This window comes from Scyliorhinus torazame, chromosome 8 (genome assembly GCF_047496885.1).
Source record: "Scyliorhinus torazame isolate Kashiwa2021f chromosome 8, sScyTor2.1, whole genome shotgun sequence".
Classification (NCBI taxonomy): domain Eukaryota; kingdom Metazoa; phylum Chordata; class Chondrichthyes; order Carcharhiniformes; family Scyliorhinidae; genus Scyliorhinus; species Scyliorhinus torazame.
Window position 1 is genome coordinate 46934407 of NC_092714.1, and position 18250 is coordinate 46952656.

The 18250-nt window shown below is 48.5% G+C and overlaps 1 protein-coding gene across 2 annotated transcripts in view; it reads right to left on the reverse strand.

Annotated features, from left to right (window-relative positions):
* Positions 1–18250, reverse strand: part of tbc1d23 (TBC1 domain family, member 23) — a 122401-nt gene that overhangs the window by 78437 nt on the left and 25714 nt on the right. For both annotated transcript variants that reach the window (XM_072513496.1, XM_072513495.1), the window contains exons 4-6: positions 8589–8793; positions 8244–8367; positions 5862–5986 (exon numbers count right to left, since the gene is read on the reverse strand). In XM_072513496.1, the coding sequence (XP_072369597.1) occupies positions 5862–5986; positions 8244–8367; positions 8589–8793 (454 nt within the window). The remainder of the gene's footprint in view (positions 1–5861; positions 5987–8243; positions 8368–8588; positions 8794–18250) is intronic.

The following is an 18250-nucleotide window of genomic DNA, read 5'->3' on the forward strand; positions in this document are numbered from 1 at the left end:
GGGCAGATTGGTGAAGCGAACACTGCCAAAAGGATTCCCTCTCGAGACTTCTGGTTGCGGCTATGCGGAGCTAAGTCGCACATTCAGAGGCTCCCGCAAAAACGGACTTTTGGGCTCTTTTCAGGGCCCCCCAAGGGCACTTTTTCGACGTTTCCCGGCGTGGGAAGGAGTTAATAATAGCTCCCCGTCAGTATATGGCTTTAACTAGGAGCGGGGCGACGAAAATGGTGGTGGTGGACCAGAAGAAGGGAGGGAAGAAGGACAAAATGGCGGCGGGCGGAGACCAGGCAGCGTGGAGGCAGTGGGCGGAGGAGCAACAGGAGGGTATCCAGCGCTGCCTCAGAGAGATTAAAACGGACCTGCTAGAGCCGATGAAGGCTTCTATTGATAAACTGCTGGAGACACAGACGGCCCAGGGGTGGCGATCCGAGAGGCTCAACAAAAGATCTCTGACAATGAGGCCAAGATCTTAGGCCTGGTGGTAAAGGTGGAGGCGCACGAGGCGCTCCACAAGAAATGGCAGGAGCGGTTCGAGGAGATGGAGAATCGGTCGAGGCGGAAGAATCTGCGGATTCTGGGCCTCCCGGAGGGGCTGGACGTGGGGGCCTATGTGGTCACCATGTTGAACTCGCTGATGGGAGCGGGGTCCTTCCAGGGGCCCCTGGAGCTGGAAGGGGCCCATAGAGTGTTGGCGAGGTGGCCCAAGGCTAACGAGCATCCGCGGGCGGTGCTGGTGCGGTTCCATCGGTTCGTCGATCGGGAGTGTGTGCTCAGGTGGCCCAAGAAGGAGAGGAGTAGCAGGTGGGAGAACGCGGAGGTTCGGATATATCAGGACTGGAGTGCGGAGGTGGCGAAGAGGAGGGCCGGGTACAATCGAGCGAAGGTGGTGCTGCACAGGAAGGGGGTGAAGTTTGGTATTTTGCAGCCGGCGCGACTGTGGGTTACCTACAAGGACCGGCACCATTATTTTGAGTCTCCGGAGGAGGCGTGGGCCTTTGTTCAGGCCGAGAAGCTGGACACAGACTGAGGGTCGGGATGGGTGATTGGGGACTGCGGTGGATGTGTTATGCCTATTTTTGGTTCCGGGGGGGGGGGCCTTTGCATTGTTTTGGGTTTCTTTTTCTCTGTTTTTTTCTTTCGGGTTGGGGAGGGTGGATGGGGCGGGTTGGGCACTGTTTTGGTTGGTGGCGGGGCCTGGTAGGTGGAGAGCGTGGGCTTTTTCCCGCGCCGAAGACTGTGGGGCGAGGCCGGGGCGGGGAAGCGAGGATTGTTTCCCACGCTTAGAACGGAGGGGGAGAGCCTGTGGATGGGGAGCGGGAGAGGAGGGTGTGCCACACAATGGGAGGAGTCGAAGGGCAGGCGGGAGTGGCCGGGGTCAGCAGGAGTCAGCTGACTTGCGGAAGTGCAATGGGGGGAGTAAACCAGCTAGGATGGGTCCTAGCCCGGGGGGGGGGGGAATCGAGTTGCTGCTGCTAAGGTCAAGGAGGAGCTTGAGCGAGTGAGGGGGGTCGAGACGGGGGTATGCCGCTGTGGAGGACGGGCCGGGTGTGGGGTACGGGCGCGTGGCTGGCCGAGGAGGGGTCATGGCTTGTCAGCCGGGGAGGGGGGGCGGGTAGCCCCCTGATCCGGCTGATAACCTGGAATGTAAGGGGACTGAATGGGCCGGTTAAGCGGGCCCGCGTGTTCGCACACCTGAAGGGGCTCAAGGTGGATGTGGTTATGCTCCAGGAGACACACCTGAAGGTGGCAGACCAGGTGAGACTGAGGAAAGGGTGGGTAGGTCAAGTGTTTCACTCGGGACTAGATGCCAAAAATCGAGGGGTGGCGATCTTGGTGGGAAAGAAGGTGTCATTCGAGGCGTCGAGAATTGTGGCAGATAATGGCGGTAGGTACATAATGGTAAGTGGTAAGTTGCAGGGAGAGAGGGTGGTACTGGTCAATGTGTATGCTCCGAACTGGGACGATGCGGGTTTTATGTGGCGTATGTTGGGTCGGATCCCAGAATTGGAAGTGGGGGGCCTGATAATGGGGGGAGACTTTAACACGGTGTTGGATCCGGCACTGGGTCGCTCCAGGTCTAGGACGGGTAGGAAGCCGGCGGCGGCTAGAGCGTTGAGGGGATTTAGGGACCAAATGAGAGGGGTGGACCCGTGGAGATTTGCAAGGCCGGGGGCTAAGGAATTTTCATTCTTCTCACATGTCCATAAGGCTTATTCTCGAATCGACTTTTTCATTTTGAGTAGGGCGCTGATAGCGAGAGTAGAGGATACCGAGTATTCGGCAATAGCCATTTCGGACCACGCCCCGCAATTGGTGGACTTGGAGATGGGGGAGGAGAGGGACCAGCGTCCGCTGTGGCGCTTGGAGGTGGGGCTGTTGGCGGACGAGGAGGTGAGCGAGCAGGTCCGAGGAAGTATAGAGAGGTACTTGGAGACCAACGACAACGGGGAGGTCCGAGTGGGGATGGTATGGGAGGCACTGAAGGCGGTGGTGAGGGGTGAGCTGATCTCCATTAGGGCCCACAAGGAGCGGGGAGAGAGGGAGAGGCTGGTGGGGGAGATGATGAGGGTAGACAGGAGGTGTGGAAGAGCCTGAGAAAGGATTGTTGAGGAAGAGGCGCAGCCTCCAGGCCGAATTCGACCTGGTGACCACCAGGAAGGCGGAGGTGCAGTGGAGGAAGGCCCAGGGGGCTGTCTACGAGTATGGGGAAAAGGCAAGCCGGATGCTGGCGCATCAGCTTCAGAAGCGGGACGCAGCTAGGGAGATCGGGGGAGTTAAGGACAGGGGCGAGCGCGTGGTGCGGAGTGGGGTTGGCATCAATGGGGTCTCCAGGGACTTCTACAAGGAATTGTACCGATCCGAGCCCCCACGGGAGGAGGGAGGGATGGGCCGTTTCCTGGTCCAATTGAGGTTTCCAAAGATGGAAGAGGGACTGGTGGCAGGACTGGGGGCCCCGATTGGGCTGCAGGAGCTGATCAAAGGGATAGGAAGCATGCAGGCGGGGAAGGACCCGGTGCCGGACGGTTTCCCTGTCGAGTTCAATAAAAAAATATATGGACCTGTTGGGCCAGCTGTTAGTTAGGACCTTTAATGAGGCGGGGGGGGGCCTTTACCCCCGACGATGTCCCAGGCACTGATCGCCTTGATCCTGAAGCGGGACAAGGATCCCCTGCAATGTGGGTCTTACAAACCGATTTCCTTGCAAAATGTAGATGCCAAGGTGCTGGCGAAGGTCTTAGCCACGAGGATTGAGGATTGTGTGCCGCAGATCATCCATGAAGACCAGACAGGATCTGTGAAGGGGAGACAGTTGAACGCGAATGTGCGGAGGCTTTTGAACGTTATCATGATGCCGGCGAGGGAGGGGGGAGGCGGAGATAGTGGTGGCAATGGACGCTGAGAAAGCCTTCGATAGGGTAGAGTGGGGGTACCTGTGGGAGGTGCTGAAGAGGTTCGGGTTTGGGGAGGGGTTTGTCAGGTGGGTTAGGCTGTTGTATGAGGTCCCGATGGCTAGTGTGGCCACAAATAGGAGGAGGTCAGAGTACTTTCGGTTGCACAGAGGGACGAGTCAGGGGTGTCCCCTGTCCCCCCTGCTCTTCGCACTGGCGATTGAACCCCTGGCTATGGCACAGAGAGTCGAGGAACTGGAGGGGGTTGGTTCGGGGTGGGGAGGAGCATTGGGTATCGCTTTATGCGGACGACCTGCTGCTGTATGTGGCGGACCCGGTGGGAGGAATGAGGATCCTTAGGGAATTCGGGGACTTTTCCGGGTACAAGCTCAATATGGGGAAGAGCGAGCTGTTCGTAGTTCAGCTAGGGGACCAGGAGAGGGGGATTGGCGAGCTCCCACAAAAAAGGGCGGAGAGGAGCTTCAGATATTTGGGGGTCCAGGTGGCCAGGAGCTGGGGGGGCCTGCAGAGACTTAACTTTACAAGGCTGGTTGAGCAAATGGAGGAGGAGTTCAAGAGGTGGGACGCGTTGCCGCTGTCCTTGGCGGGTAGGGTGCAGTCAATCAAAATGACGGTGCTCCCAAGGTTTTTGTTCCTGTTCCAGTGCCTCCCCGTGTTTATCCCGAAGGCTTTTTTCAGTCGGGTTAACAGGAGTATAATGGGGTTTGTGTGGGCGCGAGGGACTCCGAGGGTGAGAAGGGTGTTCCTGGAGCAGAGTAGAGATAGGGGGGGCTGGCGCTGCCCAACCTCTGTGGGTACTACTGGGCCACCAATGCATCGATGGTGCGCAAGTGGGTGATGGAGTGGGAGGGGGCTGCATGGAAGAGGCTGGAGATGGCGTCTTGTGTGGGCACTAATCTGGGAGCGCTGGCAACGGCGCCGCTGCCGTTCCCTCCAAGGAGGTATACCACGAGCCCGGTGGTGGTGGCGGCCCTCAAAATTTGGGGGCAGTGGAGGCAGCATAGGGGGGAAGTTGGGGCCTCGGCGTGGACCCCATTACGGGGGAACCACCGGTTCGCCCCAGGAAGAACAGGTGGAGGGTTTTCGGGGTGGCACAGGGCAGGGATATGAAAATTGGGGGACCTGTTTGTGGACGGGATGTTCGCGAGCTTGGGTGAGCTAGAGGAGAAGTACGGGCTCCCCCCGGGGAACACCTTCAGGTACTTGCAGGTCAGGGCATTTGCCAGACGGCAGGTGGTGGAATTCCCGCGGTTACTCCCACACACAGTACAGGACAGGGTGCTCTTGGGGAGTGGGGGAGAGATCTCGGAAACTTACCAGGTGATGCAGGAGGAGGAGGAGGCCTCGGTGGTGGAGTTGAAAGGTAAGTGGGAGGAGGAGTTGGGAGAGGAGATCGAAGAGAGGACGTGGGCAGATGCCCTTGGGAGGGTGAATTCTTCCTCTTCGTGCGCGAGGCTCAGCCTCATACAGTTTAAGGTGCTGCACAGGGCACACATGACCGGGACAAGGATGAGCCGATTCTTTGGGGGTGAGGACAGGTGTGTCAGGTGCTCAGGGAGCCCAGCAAATCACACCCATATGTTCTGGGCATGCCCAGTGCTGGAGGAATTTTGGAAGGGCGTAGCGAGGACAGTGTCGAGGGTGGTAGCATCCAGGGTCAGACCGGGCTGGGGGCTCGCAATATTTGGGGTGGCAGAGGAGCCGGAGTGGAGACGAAAGAGGCTGGAATTCTGGCCTTTGCGTCCCTGGTAGCCTGGCAAAGGATTCTCCTTCAGTGGAAAGATGCGAGGCCCCCAAGCGTGGAATCCTGGATCAGCGATATGGCAGGGTTCATTAAATTGGAGAGGGTGAAATTCGCCTTGAGAGGGTCGGTACAAGGGTTCTTTAGCGGTGGCAACCGTTCTTAGACTTTCTGGCAGAACGATAGACATTGGTCAATGGCAGCAGCAGCTTGGGGGGGGGGGGGGGGGGGGGTTTACTTTATTTTTGTTTATGTTATTTACACTGGAGGGTTTGAGGGGGTGTATACACCTGTTGTGTTAAGTCGGGGTGTTAATGTTAATTTATTGTTTATGTACAGGGGGGAGGGGTTTGGGGGGTTGCTTTTTTAGATTGTGTTTTGTACTTAACCCTGTTGGGTTCTTTTTTCTTTCTCATTTTGTTATTGGTATTTTATGAAAACCTTTAATAAAAATTATTTTAAAAATATATATATTTCAAAGTGAATATAAACCGATGTTTATGTGTACTTAAAAGTTAACAAAATAAAAGTTTGATACCTATTTTTAAAATAAAGTTGTAAGCATGAAAATCAAAATCCAATGAAATGAACAGAACTGTACATCATTTATCTAGCTAACATATTTTTTTAATCCATAATATGCACAGACGTGCAAATGTTAAATGGATGCAAGTTTAACTCTGGGAAACATTTATAAAAAGGATACTTACTTTGCATTAACTAGAATGACTAACATGAGAAAGAAAAGTAGGAACGGGTCTGCTTGCTGTAGATACACATCCCACATCAGCTGAGCAACATCTTCAGTACAACAACTAGCAAAGAGGCTTGCTCCCTTCAGAACAATATATAACAAAACAAGAATGTTTCATAAACTGAAATTACTAGAAGTCGAAAGTTGTAGCTTCTCAGCAATTCTTAACCATATTTCTGGAATACAGCATTGAAAAAAAACAAAAAAAAAATAATGGTTATTTAGCTGATTGCATGATAATAGTGAAAAAGGTTCAAGGCATTTCGATCCATCACCTGAATCAGGATTTAGGCTAGAACTTTGCTTACAATAACTTTTGTTAAGAGTAGAATCACGTTTTTCATTTTAGTCACATTCTTCAGGCATGAGGTGAACAAAACTCAATCATATTCTAGCAAAAGGAATGTTTCGAATATCATATAATTGTACATAAAGTTCATGTATTTTAAATTTTGAAGCATAACAACATTTAAAGATCAGTCTATAATAATGGATTTACAAGAAGCAAACTACTGCTTTAGCTTTTCCTTCCCATTGCCCCTTTCAACTAGAGAGAACATTGCTCTTCATCTTGTGCTTGTTGAGCAACATTGCCTCAATTTTCAAATAATAATTTGCTTTTTTCAAATCCTTCCATGTACTCATTCCCAAGCTTTGTAATCTCCTCCACCACTACAATTTTCTGATTCTGGTCTTTTCAGCATTCCTGATTTTAATTGCTCTGCTATTTGTGACCATGCCTTCAGCGGCCAAGCCCTAAAGCTCTGGAATTTCCTCTTTAACCCTCTTCGTGCTTCTTTTTCCTTCTTTAAAGACGTTGCATAAAACCAACCTCCCTCTCCCAGTATATAATTTATCACATTTCTACCCTTTCAATTCTGTAGAAGGATCAATGGACTCGAAAGGTTAACTGTGTTTCTCGCTCCACAGATGCTGCTGTATTAATCCAGCATTTTTTGTTTTTTGTACTCTAATAAAAAAGTATTGTTTATTTGTCCTAATCTCACTTTAGGTGGCTTTGTGTCAAACTTTGTTTCATAATGCTCCTGTGAAGCACCTTGGGTTACTTTATTACATTAAACGTGCTACTTAAATGATAATTGTTGCCATTATGTCAACCAGTTTCAGAATAGCACTGGCAGAGGCACCTAGGTCACCTAGCTACCTAAAAATGGTTAGTTTAAGAAGACCAGGAGAAAATATAAAGTTATTTTAAAAATAATCCTCAGAAACGATAAAAGCACTCCAGCATTAGGTCTTTACTGAACATATTCTGCATTATATTCAATGACTTAAAAACAGAACTTCTGACCATACAAAACGCGAGTGCATAGGGTGAGATTTTTGAAAGAAAACTGGCTGATACAAGGGTACTTCTAAAGCTTATTGTGAGTTAGCATTGACATGAACAAGAGTTGAGAATCAATTTAGGTAGAATAACAATATTCTGTGTCATACTGGAGTGCTGAGTATAGCACAAACTGTGAAAATTCTTCACTTATCAAAACCTGCAGGATGACTTGAATTCTCATGTAATTGATAGTACCGGGGTGATCGAAGAATTTCAACCAGCAGCCAATTCTTTAGTCAAAAATAGGCCCCATTAAAGGTATGTGAAGCAAAGTACAGCAACATAATCTGAATAAGTATAATTTTTTCCATTTTCATAGAATTTACAGTGCAGAAGGAGGCCATTCGGCCCATCGGGTCTGCACCGGCTCTTGGAAAGAGCACCCTACCCAAGGTCAACACCTCCACCCTATCCCCATAACCCAGTAACCCCACCCAACACTAAGGGCAATTTTGGACACTAAGGGCAATTTATCATGCCCAATCCACCTAACTTGCACATCTTTGGACTGTGGGAGGAAACCCACGCACACACAGGGAGGATGTGCAGACTCAGCACAGACAGTGACCCAAACCAGAATCAAACCTGGGACCCTGGAGCTGTGAAGCAATTGTGCTATCCACAATGCTACCGTGCTGCCCTTATTTTAAAGATATTCATTATACAGTCCCAGTCTGTTAAGAATAATACTTTTCAAAGTCGATTAAATAATGAAAATGGAATCTGTTCAAAAATAGCATTTTCAAAATTTAAAATGCTGATCTAAATTGTGAGGCTAGATTAAAAAAATAAGCCTACAATTCACTGAACTGAATTCGACCAGAAATATTACTTTTTGTGATAAAGTAGTGCTTCTATATACAGATACAATAATAATGACATATAAATGACTGGGGAAGACTATATCAGATACACAGAAAGAGGTTAAAGACTATTTAGTAGTTACAATTTTAAAAATACATTTTTTTTTTGAGGAGACATATTTACCCAGTTGATTGCATAGGAATCTGGAGTAATCTTCTTTGTGTCAAGAAAAGAACAAAGCTCTGGTTCATGATATTGTAGAAGAAGCCTGAAGAGGTGGAATGGTCGACCCTTGGAGACACAATCCCTATTAAAAAAAACAGCATTCCAGTGTGGAAAACAAAACTTCAACTTGGTACATAGTTATCTATGCCAGCTGGCAATTCATTTAAGAACATAAGAGACCTGTGGGATCATTTCAATCCTAGGCAAAGTAATTAACTACAAATAAATGGCACAGTGAGATAGAGAACCTTGTCTACACCCCATGCAAAAGGTAATTGATTCAGTTGACATCTGTGTTCTTACCTTGGTACGTATTTATTCATGATGGCATAAAAACAATTATATAAATCATTCCGTGGCAAGCGGAGTGGAACAAGAGGTTTTAGCAAGTCAGTCCAGCCAAGACTCTGGGAATATGTGACATTTCGGGATTTGCAGTAGAATGTGATCACAGATTCAATGTCTGAAAGTAATTGTGTCTTTTCCTCTCCTGGCACTGAAAGATAGTCTACAGGTGGGAAAAGGAAAATATTAATGTAAAAGTCAGAATTCTAATACATTACTTCAGAGCTATTACTGTGCTTTAAGCTTCTGAAGCTTGATAGGGGCTGGGCGAATCTAGTGCCCTTAAAAATAATTTTTTTAGAAAGAGATAGAATCAATGGAATTACCAGTTGCCTCAGCCTCCAACTCTGGAATTCTGTCCCTAACGCGTCTTCCATCTTGTACTCTTCTTTTAAAATGATCCTTAAAACCTATCAACTTTGACCAAGCATTTGGTCATCATCATAATATTTCCTTATTATTCTGTGTTATGGGCCAGGGTTTAAAAACTCCAAGGTTTTTTAAGGAGTTCACCTGACCTATAACGTCTTGTTGAATTTGGCTAGGATGAGCACAAGAGCTTTCCTTTCAGGTGATATTCAACAGACGTCTTAGGTGCTTTTAATCAAAGAAACAAAATCAAAATCAAATCAAAGAAGCTTGATTCTAAGAATTTAGTTACCATTTGTATAAACACACAGCAAGAACTTTTATCAATTACAGACATAAAGACCCCACACAATTACAATAATCTATATATAGCCCTTCATGAATTTCCCCTTTAACTGTTCCAATTCAATAACAAAATCCAAGTAAAACTAGAACCCTTTTCAAAGGTGTGGCCCAACACACGGCATTCTCACTTGTATAAGACTGTTGTTATTGATACACTGTTCCCCTTTCAAACAGCAGATTTGAATTCCTTCCAGAAAGCAATTATCTCTTCTAAGTTACCAAGCAGTCTGGAACAGCTTTTAAAATGAAGATAGAGGGGAAGGCAAAAAAACTTGTGTTCACTGTCAGAGTTCAAAGCAGCCAAATGTGAAAGTGTACCCAAAAAACTCTCAGCCACAGCTCAGCTACACCCACAAAAATGACATCACTGAAGCCACATAATAAGAAAAAAACCTTTCTCAAAGGGATACTCACATGACATCTGTGACAATTTCTTTTTGATAATGCTCTCATTGAGTACTTTGAGATGGTTCACTATGATAAAGGTGCTATATAAATGCAAGTTGTTGCTTTCCTGCTTTCAACCAATACCTACTAATTTAAATTGATCACAAAACAAAAGCAAGACTCTAAGTAACTTTTCCATCACTAATACAAGGTGTGGATGCCAACAACGCCTTTAGCTCTGCCCCAAATCACCAATGCAGTTCTTAATTGTAATCTCCAAATTCCAAGCAGGTTACCAGTAAATGATCAAATGTGACATTTTTCAGCAAGGAATGCATCAACACAAGAAAGAACACAGGAATCAGGTGCAGAAGTCGGCAATACAGCCCTTCGAGCATGCTCCGTCCGTCATTCAATCAGATCATGGTTGATCTCTTCCTGGTCTCAAATCCACCTTCTCACTGGCTGCCCGTATCCCTTTAATTCTCCCTCTGTGTAATAATAATCTTAATTGTCATAAGTAGGCTTAAATTAACGGCAATGAAGTTACTATGAAAAGCACCGAGTTGCCACATTCCGGCGCCTGTTCAGGTACACAGAGGGAGAATTCAGAATGTCCAAATTACCTAACAGCACGTCTTTCGGGACTGTGGGAAGAAACCGGAGCACCCGGAGGAAACCCACACAGACACAGGGAGAGCATGCAGGCTCTGCACAGACAGTGACCCAAGCCGGGAATCGAATCTGGGACCCTGGTGCTGTGAAGCAACAGTGCCACCCACTATGCTACTGTTCTGCTCACCACCCGAAGAGGTGCCGGATGTGGCGACTAAGGGTTTTCAAAGTAACTTCATTGCAGTTTTAATGTAAGCCTGCTTGTGTCAATAAAAAATATTATTTTATGGACAGTATAAAACTAAAAGGTAGAAATTAGTTTTTAGGGCAGTATTTCCGGTACTGGATACTACATAGCATAAGAACATAAGAACTAGGAACAGGAGTAGGCCATCTGGCTCTTCGAGAATGCTCTGCCATTGAATGAGATCATGGCTCATCCTTTGTGGACTCAGCTTCACTCTCCCGCCAGAACACCATAACCCTTTATTCCTTTATTCTTCAAAAAAACTTTCTCTTTGTCTTGAAAGCATTTAATGAAGGATCCTCAACTGCTTCACTGGGCAGGGAATTCCATAGATTCACAACCCTTTGGGTGAAGATGTTCCTCCCAAATTCAGTCCTAAATCTACTTCCCGTTATTTTGAGGCTATGCCCCCTAGTTCTGCTTTCACCCGCCAGTGGAAACAACCTCCCCACATCTATCCTATCTATTCCCTTCATAATTTTATATGTTTCTATAAGATCCCCCCCACATCCTTCTAAATTCCAACGAGTACTGTCCCAGCCTACACAACCTCTCTCGTAATCCAACCCCCTCAAATCTGGCATTAACCTCGTGAATCTCCCCTGCACACCCTCCAGCGCCAGAACGTCCTTTCTCGGGTAAGGAGACCACAACTGAACACAATACTCCAGGTGTGGCCTCATTAACATCTTGTACAATTGCAACATAACCTCCTGAGTCTTAAACTCCATCCCTCTAGAAATGAAGGACAAAAACTCCATTTGCCTTTTTAATCACCTGTTGCACCTGTAAACCAACTTTGTGACTCATGTACTAGGACACCCAGGTCCCTCTGAACAGCAGCATGTTTCAATATTTTATCATTTAAATAATAATCTCTTTTGCTGTTATTCCTACCAAAATGGATTACCTCACATTTGTCAACATTGTATTCCATCTGCCAGACCCTAACCCATTCACTTAAACTATCCAAATCCCTCTGCAGACTTCCGGTATCCTCTGCACTTTTTGCTTTACCACTCATCTTAGTGTCGTCTGCAAACTTGGACACGTTGCACTTGGTCCCCAACTCCAAATCATCTATGTAAATTGTGAACAATAGCTACTGATTGCCAATCAGAGAAACACATTAATCCCCACTCTTTGCTTTCTATTCATTAACCAATCCTCTATCCATGCTACTATGTTACCCTTAACGCCATGCATCATTATCTTATGCAGCAACCATTTGTGTGGCACCTTGTCAAAAGCTCTGGAAATCCAGATATACCACATCCATTGGCTCTCCATTGTCTACCGCACTGATAATGTCATCAAAAAATTCCACTAAATTAATTAGGCACAACCTGCACTTTTGGAACCCATGCTGCATCTGCCCAATTGGACAATTTCCATCCAGATGCCTCGCTATTTCTTCCTAGATGATAGATTCCAGCATCTTCCTGAAGGTAAAGTCACCATGATCCCAGATGACTATTGGCTGCTTTTCCCTTTAAGGGGGGGGGAGCTTTCTGGTGGAGATTAGACTGGATGATCACCACACCTCAGGCAAGGCGCAAGGTTGAGAAGATGGACCTTCATGAATAACCTCAGCGGGTACAGAAATTGAACCCATGCTGTTGGCCTCGCTCTGTATCACATACCAGCTGTTCAGCCAACTGGCCACTTTGCAAGCTACAAGTCACTTATTTGTCTTTAAATTTTTCTGTACAAGCAGCTCCAGAACAAATTATTTATGAACTGGAAATAGGATCTTCAACTGAAGAGGATAGACAGATGAGGCTATGGAAGATAGGAAAAAGCAAGCTAAATAGAAAATTATATAACCTTACATTAACACATATGCACATTTCTGTACACAACAGACAGACTACAGAAAACTATATTTAAAGGCAAATAAAGAATTTGAATGTCGGGAGACATTAACTATAAAGAGAAGACATGCTGGTTAAATAGTAAAAAATTAAACGTAGAGGAACAAGTCTCAAAGGTTCATATACACACAAAGCTTCACAAAAGTAACATATAGGACTTCTGTTTAATAAATAGGGATATAGAGGTCATGAGCAAATAGGTAATACTGACCCATACAAATTATTGAAAGGGTGTTATGTCTAGTCTTTGGTGTCTTACTTCAGAAAATATGTCAAGCCAACAGAGATGAAATGAAATGAAAATGAAAATCACTTATTGTCACAAGTAGGCTTCAAATGAAGCTACTGTGAAAAGCCCCTAGTCGCCACATTCCGGCGCCTGTTTGGGGAGGCTGGTACCGGAATTGAACCGTGCTGCTGGCCTGCCTTGGGGTCTGCTTTAAAAGCCAGCGATTTAGCCCAGTGTGCTAGACCAGCCCCTGAGATTTACTGTACTGTGAGTTTTCAGTTCTTTGGTGAGACGAGAGACGTGGGACTTATTTTTATTAAAATAAACGTGGTCATTTGATCTATCAAAGATATTCAAAATTAGAGATTTCAACACTTAATTTCATCCCACAGGTTGGTAACTCACTAAATTATGGCCCAGGATGCTGCCATATTTCTATCAGCATTGACAATGTGATGCTAGAGGTTGTTGATAGTCTCACATATCAAGGTTCCATAATCTCCAATCTGTCACTTGGTGTTGAAATCAACACGTGCAACACAAAAGCTGCAGCTGCTATGTCAAAGCTGAATAAGATAATGTGGAGAAACAGAAACCTGACCGATAACACCAAACCGTGAATCAACCAAGCTTGTCTTCTCAGTGCACTCCTCTCCATTGCCGAGACCTGGACAACATGTGCTAGGCAGGAGAAAAAGTTCAACGCTTTCTGGTTTGCTGTCTCAGATGTACTCTCGGCATCTCTTGGCAGGACAAGGTATAAACTCAAGAGTTCCTGGAGCATTACACGTGTTGCTACGCCAACAATGCCAGTGCTGGTTTGGCCATGTTCAAAACACTGGATGGCCGTTTACCCAAAGACATTCTGTACGGTGAATTGGCCACTTGGTCAGGGCCCCCTCAGTGTCCATAACTCTGCTACAAGAGCATCTGCAAGCGAGACACGAAGATTGCAGGCATTGATACGGACAGCAGGGAAACAGTTGGCCATGGCCTCTGGAGTTGCCGGTTTGGAATGACATTGGAAAAGGAAAGCAGGACTTCCGGGTGCGGCTATGCAGAGCTAGGTCGCATATTCGGCAGCTCCTGCTTGGAACGGACTTTTGGGCTCTTTTACAGGGCCCCCACGGCATTTGTTTGACATTTCCCGGTGTGGGAAGAAGGCGGCAATATTCCCCCGACAGTGTCCCCCAGGAAGGGTATGTCTCTTGGTTGCCAGACACACGCAGAAACAGTGAAAGATTTGGCTGCAACTACAGGATAAACAGGGCCTCTTCCAGCATGCAGGCGGGGGAAGGGCAAGCTTAAAGCTGCAAGCTGACCTGAGGGCCTGTATCAAAGGTGAATTCTAGCAGCAGAGGGAACAACTGTGAAAGACCTCATCAAGGCCACTGAAGGGACTTCCGGTTGCGGTGATGCCTAGCTAGCCGCACGCTTCGGCGGCTCCAGCTCCGACGGACCTTCGGGCTCTTTTAAGAGCCTCAACGGGGAATTTTTCGACGACGCAACCCGGTGTGGGGCGTGTGAGAAGGGAGTCCCCCCCAAACGAAGGAGGAAAAAACCGGCGGCGGCGGCTGCAGCGCGAGGAATCGTCGACCAAAGGGTCAGAAAGAGAGAAGTACAAGATGGCGGCGGAGAAAGCGCAGGCGACATGGGGGCCTGAGCATGAAATTGTGAGACGGTGCGTGGAGCTGCTGAAGAGGGAGGTGCTGACCCCGTTGCTACAGGCAATTGAGGGGCTCAAGGAGACATTAAAGACCCAGGAGACAGAGCTCCGTGTGGTGGAGCAGAAGGTGACAGATATTGAGGACGAGATCCTGGGCCTGGCGGTTAAGACACAGACGCACGAGGCACTTCATAAAAAGTGTACTGAAAGGATCGAAGCCCTAGAAAATGGAGCGCGAAGGAAGAACCTTCGGATACTGGGTCTCCCTGAGGGTGTGGAAGGAGTGGACTGTGGAGCGTACGCAAGTACGATGCTGAGCTCACTGATGGGTGCTGAGGCCCCTACGGGCCCCTTGGAGGTGGAGTGGGCAAATCGGATTCCGGCGAGAAGACCAAAAGCGGGAGAACCACCCAGGGCGATAATCGTGCGATTTTACCGCCTTAAGGATAGAGAAGAGGTCCTGAGATGGGCTAAAAAGGTGCGGAGTAGCAGATGGGAGAATGCAGTGGTACGGGTATACCAGGATTGGAGTGCGGAGGTGGCGAGAAGGAGGGCGAGCTTCAACCGAGCCAAAGAGGTGTTGCATAAAAGGAAGGTGAAGTTCGGGATGCTGCAGCCGGCAAGACTATGGGTCACGTATCAGGAGAGACACCATTATTTCGAGACGGCGGAGGAAGCATGGACCTTCATCAAAGAAGAGAAATTGGATCGGAACTGAGGGACTGATGCTGCAGGAAATGTTATTGATAATGTTACGGTGGAAGTTAATTGAGAAGTAAACAGGGAAGGGGGGAGACATTGGGGAAATGTGGGCGCCGGTGAGGGGGGAAAGACGGGACATAGTTGGAGAATGGGGAAGGGGAGGGGGAGGGGAAAGGGAGCTGCGCCATAAGAGGCGGGTCAGGTAAAGGGATGTTCCCGCACCAGAAAGAATAAGGCGGGAAGACAGGCGCAAGGCGGATGGGAGTTCCCCACATGGGGAGGTCGAGGAGTGAGCAGGAGTAGCCGGGGTCAGTTGAAGTCAGCTGACTTACGGAAGTAATATGGGGGGAGCAATCAAGCTAGAAAGAGATCTAGCGGGGAGGGGAGGAGGGAGGGAGAAGGGGGGGGGGGGACAACTGGGTTGCTGCTGCGGAAATCCAAAAGGAAATGGCTAAAGAGTGGGTGGGCGGGGATGGTGTGCGACGCTGGGGGAGCGAGCGGGAGCGCGGAGGCGGGATATGGGACTGGCCTAGAGAAGGTAATGGCTAGTCGACACGGGAGGGGGGCAGGTAGCCCCCTAGTGAGGCTGATCACGTGGAACGTGAGAGGCCTGAACGGACCGATAAAAAGGGCCCGAGTGCTCGCGCATTTGAAAGGACTAAGGGCAGACGTGGTTATGCTCCAAGAGACGCACCTAAAGGTGGCGGACCAAGTTAGGCTAAGGAAAGGATGGGTGGGACAGGTGTTCCACTCAGGACTGGACGCAAAGAATAGAGGGGTGGCCATTTTGGTGGGGAAACAGGTCGCATTTGAAGCAAAGAACATTGTAGCAGATAGCGGAGGTAGATATGTAATGGTGAGTGGCAGGCTGGAGGGAATGGAGGTCGTGTTGGTTAACGTGTATGCCCCAAACTGGGACGATGCGGGATTTATGAGGCGGATGCTGGGGCGTATACCGGACCTGGAGGTAGGAAACTTGATTTTAGGAGGGGACTTTAATACGGTGCTGGACCCGGGGCTAGATAGATCCAGCTCAAGGACCGGAAGAAGGCCGGCAGCGGCCAAGGTACTTAAGGGGTTTATGGACCAAATGGGGGGAGTGGATCCATGGCGATTTCTTAGACCTAGGGCTAGGGAGTATTCCTTCTTCTCCCATGTCCATAAAGTGTACTCCCGGATAGATTTTTTTGTTTTGGGAAGGTCGTTGATCTCTAGGGTGGAAGAAGCTGAGTACTCAGCCATAGCGGTTTCGGATCATGCCCCACATTGGGTGGACCTGGAATTAGGAGAGGAAAGGGAGCAGAGAACACTCTGGCGATTAGATGTGGGACTGATGGCGGATGAGGGAGTGTGTGCAAGAGTGCGGGGGTGTATTGAGAGATACCTGGAGGTCAATGACGACGGCGAGGTCCCTGTGGGAGTGGTATGGGAAGCACTAAAAGCGGTGGTCAGAGGAGAGCTGATCTCCATTGGGGCCCACAAAAGGAAAACAGAGGCCAAGGAAAGGGAAAGATTACTGGGGGAGATTTTAAGGGTGGATAGGGAATTTGCAGAGACCCCGGAGGAGGAATTGTACAGGGAGAGGAGACGACTCCAGACGGAATTTGACCTTCTGACCACCAGAAAGGCGGAGGTACTGTGGAGGAAGGCACAGGGGAGGAGGTATGAATATGGGGAAAAGGCGAGTCGCCTGTTGGCTCATCAATTGCGAAAGAGGGCAGCAGCGAGGGAAATAGGAGGAATTAGAGACGAAAGGGGAGACACGGTGCGAAGGGCAGGAAAGATAAATGAGGTGTTCAAGACCTTCTATGAGGAACTGTATAGGTCTCAACCCCCAGAGGGAGAGGAGGGGATGCGGCAGTTCCTGGACCAATTGAGGTTCCCGAAAGTGGAGGAGCGGGGGGTGGTAGGCCTGGGGGCACCGATTGGGGTGGACGAGGTTATTAAGGGACTGGGAAGCATGCAAGCAGGGAAGGCCCCAGGACCAGACGGGTTCCCGGTGGAGTATTACAGAAAATATGTGGACTTGTTGGCCCCGTTGATGGTGAGGACGTTCAATGAGGCCAGGAAAGGGGGGACTCTACCCCCGACGATGTCGGAGGCGACGATATCGTTAATTTTGAAGAGGGATAAAGATCCGTTGCAGTGCGGGTCCTATAGACCCATTTCATTGTTGAACGTGGACGCCAAATTGTTGGCAAAGGTACTGGCATCGAGGATAGAGGACTGTGTCCCGGGGGTGGTGCACGAAGATCAGACAGGGTTCGTAAAAGGGAGACAACTGAATGTTAACGTGCGACGACTATTAGGGGTGATAATGATGCCCCCAGTGGAGGGGGAGGCAGAGATAGTGGCGGCAATGGACGCAGAGAAGGCATTTGATAGGGTGGAGTGGGAGTATTTATGGGAAGTGTTAAGGAGGTTTGGGTTTGGGAACGGGTTTATTAGCTGGGTTAGACTTCTTTATGGGGCTCCAACGGCAAGCGTAGTTACAGGTCGACATAGATCGGAGTATTTCCGACTATATAGGGGAACAAGACAGGGATGCCCGCTGTCTCCATTGTTGTTCGCGTTGGCAATTGAACCTCTGGCCATGGCGTTGAGAGACTCCAGGAAATGGAGAGGGGTGATTAGAGGGGGAGAAGAACACCGAGTCTCGTTATATGCGGATGACCTATTGTTATACGTGTCGGACCCAGCGGGGGGAATGATAGAGGTTATGCGAATTTTGAGGGGGTTCGGGGATTTCTCGGGGTATAGGCTAAACATGGGAAAGAGTGAATTATTTGTGATACATCCAGGGGACCAGAGTAGAGAGATAGAAGGCTTGCCTCTAAGGAAAGTGGAAAGAAACTTCCGATACCTGGGGATTCAGATCGCTAGGAGCTGGGGAACCTTGCACAGACTTAATCTGACACGGTTGGTAGAACAAATGGAGGAGGACTTCAAGAGGTGGGACATGCAGCCTCTATCGCTGGCGGGCAGGGTGCAAGCAATTAAGATGATGGTCCTCCCGAGGTTCTTATTTGTATTTCAATGTCTCCCTATACTAATCACTAAGACCTTTTTTAATAAAATAGACAGGAGCATCACGAGCTTCGTGTGGGCAGGGAAAGTTCCGAGAGTAAGGAGGGGGTTCCTTCAGCGTAGTAGGGACAGAGGAGGATTGGCACTACCGAACTTGGG